Below are 13,122 nucleotides of genomic sequence, written 5' to 3' on the forward strand. Positions count from 1 at the left end.
GTTGATTAAATTCTTTTGGGACACATCACAAAGCTCTTGAAATAAATGTAACCCCAAAAGAATGAGATACAACACACACACAGCCATGAGAATATGAAATAAACCCACAAGTCAGAAAGTTCAAGCTTCAATTCTGTCTCTGCAAACCTTGACGCAACCAAGTGTTCCCATCAGACAGAATCCTAAAGTGGTAGGAACAGACAAGATGTTCCTATAGGCGGCTACTAACTGAGTTTACAGACTGTGCTCTCTGGCTCAAGTGATACAGTCCTAATTCTATCAGTGTATGTAACCAGGGGAGGGAGAAGATAATGACAGAGTAAAGTCTGGGTAACGGGTGGAGAAGTCTCAAAATGTTTCAGTGCTGCACATGAAGCCAGTATGGCTGAGAATTATACAATTGCCTCCCATTAAAATTAAAATGCAAGAAACCTAGAGATAAAATAGACCAACAGCAGTGGCATGACATGTCTACAGTCACTGCGAGGGACACATCTGAAAATGACTACCTTGGTCATATGTCAGAAGACCTACTCAGAGGCTCACAGATACTCAATACCTGTACTGACCCATGGAGAATTCAAATCACAGGAATCAGGTAAATAGGAAAAGTGTATCAGAATCTAAAATACAGCTCTGAAATTATTCTCTGATATTCACTCAACGATGTATTAGTTCATGACCCAATCATGTCTTTAGGCCCCACCCCTGGTCTGCTGCAGAAGTCTTGCTTGAGCAAAGCCCTCACTATTGATGTGTTGGGGGACTCTTCATTTCAAACCATAATCAGATCTTTGGGGTTACTTAGGTTTCCATGAGTCATGAACAGGTGTGTAACCCTTATAATGGGTTACACATTACCCATGCTATACTAACTAAGATACTGTAACATTACATCAAACATTGTTGGATAAAACTATTTAGAAAATACATAAAGGAAAGAAGGGGTTAATAATGCAAGTAACTTTCCCTACAGATGTTGTTCATCTTTTAGAAGCTTATTCAAAATGTAAATTATTGAACCCCAGCCAGAACCAGAAACCCAGTAATACATTTTAGCAAGTTCTCATCTCCTAAAGTCTAGGAACAGTGCCTCAACACAGAGGACACCGAGGAATGGGTTAGAGATGAGAAGATCAGAATTGGGAGGGAAGGGCTCCAAGCTCCCAAGCATAAACTGAATTCTGTGCACACATGTGGTCCTTCAGCAGAAAGCTGAGAGCCACACAAAATATAAAAGTCATGTTGACTTATCAGATTGTATACTCAAATTACTTTATCTCATATACCATATAGGACAGATTCTGTGCTTAGGCTGAGGGCATTAAAACAAAGGTCTTTGTGCAAGAGTAGTTATCGTTTATGTCAGATGTCCCCCCACACCACCCATGCAATCATGGACACCGTTGAGTCTGGGGCCTGTGACTGGTTTGTTGTCTGGCACTTGGATTGGTGGTGTGAGTGCTACACCCGCCGAGGGTGGAGCCAGCATACAGTGTAAAGTTGGTAAGGTGTGGCTTTCTCTCTTTTTGCTGTTTTGCAGCGACCATGAACTGCTGCCCCTCAGCCATGTCATTCTGCCTTGAAGCCAACTGAGTATGGACTGAAACCTCCAACCTGTGAGAAATGAACCTTTCCTTCCTAACTTTGGGCATTAGGTGTATTTGTCTCAACAAGAGAGAAAACAAGAGAAGACAGTAGGAAGATGAAAAAAAGAGAGTAAGAAAGATTTTCACAAAAACAATCAGGTGCCACAGAGGTTCTGGGCTTAGCTCTGTGAAAGAGCACTTGCCCAGGCTGCAGGAAACTAGGTTCAATCCCCAGCACTGCAAAAACCAAAAAACATTAAAAAGTTAAAAGCTTTTGCATTTCAAAGATTTTAGATTGTTAGTTCTCTGAAAAAGTCACTGAAGTACAACACCTCAAGATAATTTTTTACAGCACTTGGAAGGGGAGGGTGAGACAGGAGGATCACCTTGAGTTTGAGACCTAAATCTAAGCTATTTTAACCATTCACATGAAAATGAAAGCAAACATACAAATCCACAAGGATTCTAGCAGCTAATTACACACATAAAAAACTTAAATAGGCAAGGATGCTAGGCATACCAGACATAGCTAGTGATTTATATACTACACTCAACAGTGAGAAGATTGTAGTTTTGAGGTACAAATACACGAGTTTTTATCTGCAAGAAAAACACACAGAGCAAATGTTATTTGGATTTAAAAAAAGTTCTGAGTACTTTCACATAAAAACAAAGGTCGCCTCATTTTAATTTTACATATTTTACCAATAAATTTCATATTAGCAGCTGCTATTATTCTATACTGTTAACTTTACCACCTGATAAAACTGATCCCCTAAAAGTATTTTGTTTCCTACCATTAATGTGTGCTATAAGCTGCTTCTTTTCTTCTCTTTGTTTTTTGGAGACAGGGCCTCACTTTGTGTGCAGGCTGGCCTTGAATTCACTATGCAGCTAGCCCAGGCTGGTCTCAAATTCATAGCAAACCTCCTGCCTCAATCTCCTTACTGTTGGGATTATAATCTCTTACAAATTCAAATTTCTTACTTAAAAAAAAGTTTAGCAAGTGCTATAAGTGCTACAGACCTGAGACAGGAGATTAGGGCATGGCAAAACTGGCCTACTAATCAAGAGAATCACAAGACATACCGGTCAAAACAGTTCCCAAAGTCCTGAGGGTGGACTTTTTCCTAGAACCTCAGCAAGTTATCCGTAGGATGACTCAGATATAACATCAACATGAACAGTGAGTGAGACAAAAGCTCACTCTATACTGATCTTTTTGCCTACCGTGTTCTCTCTTGCATGTCTGGCTTGATCTCTTGCTGAGGAGGACCAAGCTCACTCTGCAAAGCCTGTTTCTCTTTCTCTCTTTAACAAAACTTTGCTACCTTTTGTGTTTGTCTTGACCAATTCTTTGCCCAGGACAGAAAGAACCTAGAAACCACCTCCAGGAGACTCTTAGCAGCCTTTAAAACTGATAATCAACCCTCTGAATTCTGTACCACTAGACTAGCTCCTGACTTCTGGAGACTTGCTCAAGCAAGTCGGAGACAGTTCAGGCACCTATGTTCTTAGATGCCTAAAGCCCACTCAATGCTGTAACAACAGCTAGGCTGTCATTTGCTAGCAGATGGTAAGTATCACATAAGCTCCAGTTTGATTCCAGTAAGGAAACAAAAACTAATTCTCATAAATTATCACTTACCATGCATGACTAATGCCATATGAAAGAAACCAATCACTGAGAATTACCATGTAACTTTCAGGCTATTCCTGTTACAATATGTAAGCAGAATGAAATAACCCTATGAAAATTCCATTGACTAGTTCTTTAGATCTAAAATAAATACACTTTATTTTTCTTTCTGGTCTGAGTCGAGAGTATAAAAGGAATCAGGAAACTATCAGAGGAGAAAGAGTTTAAAAAAACTTATTTTGACAATCATATATTTATCTCGTCTGAATAGAAGACAATCTTCAGTTAATCTGAGTTGGAATATTTCATTCTCTGCTTTCTAGCACAGAACAGTCAAGGGCCAGAGCAAGGCATAGTTAACTAAACACAGGCTCTCCGGGACTAAACTACTGTGCATGCTACTAGAGAACTTGCTCAGATAGTCAATCTAAATTCACAAGTGAAGCACCATATTGTTCTTCTGAGAGCAATCCTAAAACTACCTATTTTCCTTTTGGTTATATTAAAAATTTTTTTTTCCCAAATTGACATTTTCATCCATAATTAACAAAAATTAGCAACACAATGGCCAGCAGGGGGCATTAAAGTGAATCTGTGCTACTATTTCAGAAAATAAGCAAACCATCACATTTTCTCCAATTCATTTATTTCGACAGATCAAAAACTGGAAATAATTTTTAAAAATATGAAATATTTAAACTTTGTATTTTTCAGGCAATCTGGGTAACCTTAGTAATGAAATTATTACATAAGTTAATGTACTTTAATCATATGAAATACACGATTACTGAGAATGTTTTTCATTTTAACCTAAGAGATCAAGAGAAAGATAACTTATTGGCTAAATTTTCAGAAAATTCAAAAATTATAAACATAAAAAAAGAAAGCTTGGACATAGGCAAAGTGCTAAATTTAAACACATGCAACTTCTTCTAAATGCACGATTTTTAAAACTCTGTTTAAAATATTTAAACTTAAGAAACTGCAGCATAATAAAGAATATATCTGGTCTTGGCCTTGAATTTTAAAAACCTTTTAGGACTTCCAAGGACAGAGGTCTGTTATGCTTATGAGGCCACATCAGATGGGCTCCTGGTCAGCCTCAGGGTGGACACTCAACTTCAGAAAGCCTGGAGACAGTCAGAACTCTGAGAAGTGGGGCTGGGATGGCGTTTTCAGTCTTGTGGCCAATGTTTTCAACAACCATGCTGATAGAAACTCTGGCAAGTCCCTAGCTGGCGACAGCCTGATTCCAGGGAGAGGGCATGGAAGCTCACAGCAGGGCAGCTCCGTTTCCTTAGCTCCCCTCCTTACGGGGTCACTGCTTCTCCTCCATACTTGGCTGGTCTTCATTCTATCTCCTTATTGAATTCTACTGTCAAATACCTCCTCTGCTTCATTTTCAAAGATAACTTACATCATCGAATTCATTCAGTCAAAATGTAAATGTAGGACTACAAAGAATTATGCAGAAGTTATTTTGGAACATCCTGACCACTTCAAGAAGAAATTCATTGGCTGGCCATTCCACTGCAGCTCCTGGCAACCACTAACCTACTCCGTGTCTCTATAGATTTGTCCATTCTGGAAATTTTATGAACACATTATAGTAGCTCGTTTTCTCATTCACTGGTTGATGGACATTTGGTTATTCCCATATTTTGGCTCTAATGAATACTGCTGCTAGGATACAAAGGTTTTCTTCACATTGTAGTTAAGGACATATAATGTAAAATTATCATTTTTACCCATTTTTAAATATCAGTTTGGCGGCATTACAAACAGCATCATACAATCATCATACCCCATCTCCTGATCTTTTTCACACTCTGTATGTATGTAAATCTCTGTATATATTAAACAATAATTGTTCATTTTCTTCTCCCCCCCCAGCCTGTGGTAACAATTATTCTACTTTCCATTTTTATTAACTTGAGTATTCTAAGTACTTCACGAAACAGAATCATACAATTATCTGCCTTTTTGTGTCTGGTTTATTTCACCTAGCATGTCTTCATGTGCATCCATGGTGTGGCATAAATCAGAATTTCTTTCTTTTCAAAAAGCTAAGTATGATACCACTACGTGGATATACCAACATTTTATTTATCCACTTACCTGTCACTGGTTTTCCAACTTTTTGTCTGTTGTGAATAATGCTGCTAATGAAAGAGTGTACCCCATAATTATGGTAATTGTATCCCATTATGGAGTACAATTACCAATTCTTGGATACATGGAAGTGAAGCTGCTGCATTGTACGGTACTTACGTTTAATTTTCATAGGAACTGCCACAGTATTTTTCCACAATACCTTTTTAATGTGAACAAGATTTTCATTTCTCTTGAGTCTAGACCCCCAAAAAAGAAATTGTTGACCATGTAGTATCTTTAGCTATTAAGGAATTACCTGTTTCTCACAGTGACTGTACCACTTTGTATTCCCACCAGTAACTAACTAGAAAGCATTGCTGAGTACACCTTTCCTCCCACACCTCCGCTGCTTTGTATCATCATTATGCAAGCAATACCAGCTTAGGCTGATGTTTTTATATCTCCTCATTTTCTTTTCTTTTGATTTCTCTTTTATATACAAGAATTTTTACATTTTTGTACAGTTAAGGAAAGAATCATTACTCTTCTGCAAAAAGCCAGGTTAACAATCTATTAAACTAGCGGATTTAGTTTTGTTGTCATAATCAGATACAGCTGACGATTCTTCGCAGGTTCTGTATTTGTGAATTTGTCTACTCACCACGATGCTTTGCAATGGCGAAATCAACACTTGCAGGGTTTTCAGGGTCATCTGTGGACACGCATAGGGCAGCAAGGAAACCCGAGTAGCCTGGAGCACACACTCCCAGTGGAGGTTAAGTAAGGAACACTTTGCTTCCTTTCAGCTCTCATACTGTCAACCAGGGTCCTTTTTACCGTCTATGTAATGCCATGGCTTTTTTTGTTGTTGTTTTTTTACATTTTTGCAGCTTTTGGGGGTGATTCTTGCTGCTTAAAAAGGCCCCCAAGTGTGGTACCTACCTAGTGTTTCTAACAACAAGAAGGTTATGACTTACCAGATGGAAAAAATACACTCAGTAACCTTTTGGGAACTCAACGTTAATGAATCATTAACTGTATGTCTTTAAACAGAATACAGACTAAGTTATATATTAATCTGTTGCTGAAAATGTCATGCACGGTAGCTTGCAGAAATCTAAGCTTATATTTTCCCTAGAAGCAACTGTTGGATATTCATGTCAATTTTACAGAACATTACTAAGAATAAGGCTTATAAACACATTTTATCTCACTAGTCAGTTAATACAAACTATTGTTCAGTGTTACACTATAATCAACTTCACAGGCATCTACACTATTCAAAGTATTTAGTCATGTGCTGTATATTTTTTTAAAAGTCCCAATGTACAGGAAAGTATAACTGAGATGAATAAAGTACTATCATATTTTGCCAGACTTGACCTCAGAATTCCGTAATGTGCAAAAGTATTTCCTCCAAATTAACAACCAACTTGAAACACCGGCATGCCAGAAGAAACCTACGTGTTATTTATCAGGCTAAATTATCACCCAGGTCCTGGTTGTCTTAACTGGCCTCATCAAACTTCCAGTTGAATATAGACCAATGGTAGTGAGCCAATGGCACACATGCAGCAATGAGCTGTTTGTATCATTGAAAACTCTAATAGATTCTCCGTCACTGATGAACTGTAGACTATTAATCTCTCAATATGAAAATGACTGGACCACTAAGTCTTTATCTTCTGTCTACATAGGAACCATTCTTAGTTACAAGAAGAATGAAATGAAACAGACATAGGGCCTTCATTGTCAAGTGCTGAAATGTAACAAAGAACAATGTTACCAACTTGGGTTTTCAAAGGGCTATCATTCTCAAGTACAGCAGGCAACTAGGTATAACAGAATACTTGCAAGATTTGGGAGGAAATAAACTCTACAAGGCCATTTAAAACTTTGGTTTCTGATAGCAAATACTTTTGGCTTCAAGGTTACAGTTTTGAGATTGGAATCCAGTGCAAGAGGTGATAAGAGCTTTGTAAACATATTGCTACTTTGTTTCCTAGCAGAGGAAGAAACCAAGACTGCTACCTCAGAACTGCACATCACCACCACATTACCAAGTATCATTGGATCAGCTAGAAGATCTAAATTGCTCAATTTTAAGTGTTAATTTGATATTTAGAGTTTAATAGATACTCTTACACTTTTGCTTTCTCATACTAGAGAAACAATGTGGCATTTAAATATACATGCCTCATTTAGTTCACTTAAGAGTATGGTCTCTCCTACTGCTCTGTCACCATTTGTTTCATTTTATTGTTCCATTTCTCTCTCTCTCTCTTTTCTCTTTTAAGTGTGGTCTCAAAGTACATCCACTTAGGTAGAATTGTCTGAAGTGTAAATAAGAACAAAATGTATGTACCAGACACTTTGGGAAATGGGAACAAAATGTATAAGGCATGCTCTTACAGTGGTTGCATGGCAGATCTCCCTTGTATATTACCCCAAATGCTTCCTTATTATACCCAGGTTTGTAGAGAATATGTTATGGGATGAGGGAAACATGTACATTCAGACTTGTTAAAAGAAATCAGTGCTGGGTGTGGTGGTGTATGCCTGCATTCTCAACTGGATGAGGGAGGAGTATCTCAAGTTCAAGGTCAACCCGGAACCTTGTTCTTAAGGCTGGGAGTGCAGAACAATGGTAAGGAAAAGTCTAATGAAGATCCATTTATTGACTAAAACAAGTCTGCCTTAGGAGTTTTAGAACAGGCTACTTGAATATAGATACATGATAAAATTTTAGACCCTCATATTGAGATAAATTGCACCTACAATTATATACAGTATACAATACTTAATAATGAGCTGGGGATTTAGCTCACTGGTGTAAGTGCCTGTCTGGCAAGTACAAGGTCGGGAGTTCAATCCTCTGCACCAAACAAACAAACAAACCTTAATAGTGACTATGAATAATTATGTTGATGGGGTATGTATTTATTATACTTTTTATTATTTTAGAGCATACTCTTTACATATTAACATAGGAGCACTTAGTCTCTATCATAACCAGTTCTATCTATAATTAGCAAGGATAGCTTGTTGTTTTATTTTTTTTGGAAACAGAATACCATTATGGTGTCCAGGTTGGCCTTGTACTCACTATGCAGCCTCGGCTGGCCTTGAACTCAAACTGGTGCTGCTTCAGTCTATGACAGTCTTAAACTGGTTTGTTCATATCAAATATTACTTGATTTAGATATAAGAAACAAATTACACAGGTACAAAAATAAAACCCTATAGGAATGTTAACATATTTGATCATTTTCACTAAAAGGTAAAAGTCAAAGTAAACTATCTCTGGCCCTTATCTAGCACACCAAAGCAAGTTTTCTTCAAACTCCTGTTGTTCTCCAAAACACTAAATGAATATACCTGGGAACTCCACAGAGGTTTGTCTGAGTGCATTTTTTTCTCCTGAGTGCCTTCCTGCATATAATATCATATAATGTTTGCAGAGCCAATGTCTATGTCTCTTAAGAAAGTGTTTCTGAGATTGTTACAAATCAGTTTCCTTGAAGCAAAACAGAACCAAAAGATTCTACTGAATGTTTCTTTAGACAAGACACTCAACTCCATCAGGAAAATTTCATAAGATTTTAGAAGAGGTATTGAAAATGTTTATTGGTTGTTAAGTTTAATTCCTAACCTAGAGAAGGGTAAGTCATTGAAGGAAGGGCATCCTTATCTCAAACTAACCAAGTTTGAAGTCAACAGTCCATTTCATGTTGCTGTAAAAAAATACCTGAGGTTAAGTACTTTATAAAGAAAAAAAGTTTACTTAGCTCACAGTCTAGGAGGCTGGAATTCCATAATTGACAAGCTCCAGCAGCCTCCACAACCTAACCACCTTTATCTAAGCCCCTGGACAGTTGCCACAGCGAGGTCACATTTCCAACAGATAAAAACACATCCAAACCACAGTAAGCAACAGGGCTAACCAAGTGACTCTCAGGAAAAGTCTATGAAATTTCAATAAGTCCTTTTATGGAATTTCCAAATACTGTACGAACAGGACATTCTATTCTCCATAAAATACAACTTCGGTTTCAATATGGAAATGTCTGATTTACAAGGGAATGTTTAGCTTGTTCAGAATTTACAAACTGTATATGATTTAAAAGGGAATGTCTGGCTTGTTCAGAACTTACAAACTGCTATACTGATATTTTCAGGACCAAAAAAGCAATTGGTAGTTACGTGAATCTGGTAGGAACCCTTCTTTACACATCCAGTCAACGTACAGCTAAGGGGAAAACTAAAATTCCCGTTAGTGGAAAGGAGAGCTATGGAATAAAGTGACAAACAGCCAGAACAATTACTAAAAAAGAAGTAATTCGGGATGAACTCATCTGGATTCAGTATCGGGCGACTGATTCCCACATAAAACACACATATTATAACTCAGACACTTGCTTATCTCTTGGGCTACATTTTTCAGATAAGATCATGCCCAGCTCAAAACAAAGAATGCAAAAGTAATAGAACACTCATTTTCTAAAAGATTCTGTGTTAACAGAATGTGTAAGATAAATTCCTTCAATAGCGTGTGTGGGGGGATCCAACTCTTTTTTTTTGCCATTATTTGAATACTAACCATTCAGTGAATGGGGGTGAGAAGGCAGAAATGGAGCCTCTGTAAAAGACCATCATCTGTAACAAGTTATGGTGGCTACAATTAATTCCACCACAGGTTAAGCTATGACAACCTTTGGAAGACTGATTAAAACACTCCTCCACTCAGCACCACAGATAGTTCATAGCTCTTGGGGTTAGTGGGCAGTTCAGCAGTGGAGTGTGTTCTTAGCAGGGGAAATATCCTATACTATCCCCCATCCCAATACTTCTGAATCTCCCTCTGACTCATACCACTGGTTTTTTTTGTTTTTGTTTTTGTCTTTTTCTTTTTTATCGGTACCGGGGATCGAACTCACAGCTGCCTGCTTCCAAGGCAGGCACTTATGCCGCTGAGCTAAATCCCCAGCCCCATACCACTGGTTTTACAGCAACAACTGCATCTTTTAGACATAAAGGAGTTTTAATGATTTTCAAATTCAAAACAGTCCTCCCAATGGGGAAAGACTTTCACTGAAAATTTTAAACTGAACAGGATTAGGGACAAGAACCAGCCCCCATCTTGATTTGCCTTAATGACTCCACACCTACACTAGGAAAATCTGAAATCACTTTCCAACGCAACTGTTCCCCAAAAACTACTGCCTTATTTTGTCAGTGTTGTTGCAAACAAATCGAAGTACTAGAGGTCAGTTTTGAACACCAGTCTCTGAATAAAGACTTGTTTAGTCAAATGATCACCTTCATAAAACCCTGCTTCACTATCACATAATCCTATCTTTATTACCCCAACCTGGCACCATCTAATCTCATAATCCTTTCACAGAAAACCAAACTTACAAAGCAGTACACGTAATTAGGAATCAAACTGTATTCAACTTGTATAACTATTTCCCTAAAGTGTTAGAATTTAAATTATGTGGCAGTATCTAAGTAATAAGCTCCCTTTTCTTCAGACACATGTTTAAAGGGCAAGAGAAATGAGGATTAAAAAGAACTTAGTGATTTTTACTAGCATGCAAGTAGAGTTAAGAAAAGCTCATTTCCTAGTAAATAACTCTAAAAAGCCCTAGCTCCCACTAAAAGACTATTAAAAATAAATTTAAGAATGTTCTAAAACCAGTGGTGTCAAACCCACAAGCATGTGTGTTGCAGCAACTGTTTTATATATCGTTGAAAACTCTAAAAGGTTCACTGTAACTGATCTAAACTGTAATATTGCTAAATATTACATGACCTAAACAGATTTTATCTTCCCCTTGATTTATTAATATCTCAAAAATTTTTGAAATGAGAAATCTGTTAATCAACACAATAATCCAAGAGTATTGGAATGTAAAACTTTTCTCATCTGAGTGTAGTGGCACCTGGCTATAATTCCAGCACTCAGGAGGCTGAGAGGGGAGAATCACTTTAAGAGTTCAAAGCCAGCCTCAACTGTAGTGAGTTCCTGTCTCAAAAAATAAGAAACAAAAAAACAACTTTCTTGACTCATCCCAGATTCTGAGTTACTTGCAACTCATAATGAAGTATTTAAGGTTCTGAAAGAAAAAAAAAATTACTTAGGTGAGGCACAGCTAATCAATTGATACATTTATACACTGCACCCTTCCTGTGTTACTGCTCGGTTTTTAAACTCTTCTATAGGATCTTGCTACTGTGTTGCCTAAAGAACTGCAATACTCAAAAAGGCCAAACCTAGGTTGGTGCTTCTTACCCCAACCGAGTAATTTATATCAACTTCCTTTTAGATTACACAGTAAGAAATAGATGACGGAAACGAGCGAAGGTGCTTTATTTGTTTGTTTTTATATCTGACTCAAAGGGATCTCCAATTTTTCCAAATCAATATGTATCTTAACATACACACAGTATTCCCTTCTTTCCCTTTTAAAAAAAGAAGTTAAAAGCTAGGCGTGGCAGTACATGCCTATAATTCTAACACTTGGGAGGTTGAGGCAGGACAATCGTTGCCAAGTTCGAAACCAGCCAGAGCAAGTTCAAGACTAGCTTGAACTGTGTAGGGAGACCCTGTCTCAAAAAGACAAAAGACAGACAAACAGACACACACACACACACACACACATATGATTAAGTTTTGGCATTTTACTACCAAAATTTTCTTTCATCCATCATTTAAAATGTTTAACTATCAATGTATTCCGTGTGACAGGTTTATTTTGCATTAACTTATGAAATCTTTGGTAGTCCCTCTGGAACATAGATTAATCTTAATCTTCCCAGGATTTTAACTCTAGGATCCTTACATTCCCGTAGCTGTAACTACTTTTGAAGTCACAATCTGCTCAACAGCTCTACTATGCAAACAAAAGCTTGCGCTGGAGGGAAGACACCGCGCGAAAACCTCAAGGTGTTAGCAGGACAGCCTCCAGCCGCCTCCCCTACACAAGCCTATCGCTAGAACACCACAAGGCACGAGATATTAGAGCTGGCTCCTCCCTGGTCTGGCTAGTTCAAACAAACCCGAGCCCCCACCAACTGGCCAGACTCAGGAGAGATGCACAGACTTGGACGGGGGCGATGGAAGTGGGTGGAGCCCCTACTGGGAAACGAGGACAGTAAGCATGGGCAACAAGGTCTAAATCCACGGAGGCAAGGTCTCCCCCCAACACACAACCTGTTCCGTGCCCTAAGTAGGTACCGGTCTGAGTGAGAAACCTCCCTCCTCCAGGTCCCCGTGAGCTCACGAGACTGCCAATGATGCACGGCGGGAAGCAAGGTGAAGATCTAAGTGGTGCCCCACACCCCCTACTTCTAGCCCTCACCCTGTTGCTCACCGGTGCTGCAGCCCCACGAGTCCTAGATTGATTACATAGGGCACATCCAACTGCGTGGGCCACTCTCCAGAAGCGATGCAGCCGAACACACCGCATGCCTCTCGAAAACCCGACTCCTCCAGCTCCATGTCGCCGCCGAAAGCACGTGGAGGGACCGCCCGCCGCGGCCCAGGACCATGCACCAACCAGCTGCCGGCTCGGTCCCTACGTTTGTGACCAGGCTGGCGCAGGAGGCAGCCTCTTTCCTCCCTGCCTCTAGACAACAGCTACTGCGGCGGCGCGTGCGGCCCATCCAGTGGGCGTGGCCTACTCGCCCCGCCCCCCCCGGGTCCACCAAAGAGGGACCAGGGAGGAAGAGGGGAGGTGTCACATACTCCGTGGGGGTGGAGCTATTTCCCTCCGCCCCCGCCCCTACACCCGGGAG

At 39.2% G+C, this 13,122-nt stretch overlaps 2 protein-coding genes across 3 annotated transcripts in view; one reads left to right on the forward strand and one right to left on the reverse strand.

Moving 5' to 3' along the window:
- The window catches only part of Cracd (capping protein inhibiting regulator of actin dynamics), a 357,802-nt gene extending 352,682 nt beyond the window's left edge, over nt 1-5,120 (forward strand). The window contains exon 12 of the mRNA XM_063240494.1: nt 1,544-5,120. Coding sequence (XP_063096564.1) covers nt 1,544-1,596 — 53 coding nt within the window. The 3' untranslated portion in view covers nt 1,597-5,120. The remainder of the gene's footprint in view (nt 1-1,543) is intronic.
- The window catches only part of Ppat (phosphoribosyl pyrophosphate amidotransferase), a 31,324-nt gene extending 18,349 nt beyond the window's left edge, over nt 1-12,975 (reverse strand). Inside the window, exon 1 of one of the 2 annotated variants that reach the window (XM_003471677.5) lies at nt 12,699-12,975. In XM_003471677.5, the coding sequence (XP_003471725.1) occupies nt 12,699-12,826 (128 nt within the window). In that variant the 5' untranslated portion in view covers nt 12,827-12,975. Of the gene's footprint in view, nt 1-5,983; nt 6,142-12,698 lie in introns of those variants that run through there. The other variant, XM_063240505.1, reaches the window with a different exon arrangement.
- Nucleotides 12,976-13,122: the final 147 nt, after the last annotated feature.

The sequence above is a fragment of the Cavia porcellus genome, unplaced genomic scaffold, assembly GCF_034190915.1.
Source record: "Cavia porcellus strain 051 isolate PalLab524CR breed Dunkin Hartley unplaced genomic scaffold, mCavPor4.1 scaffold_30, whole genome shotgun sequence".
Lineage (NCBI taxonomy): Eukaryota > Metazoa > Chordata > Mammalia > Rodentia > Caviidae > Cavia > Cavia porcellus.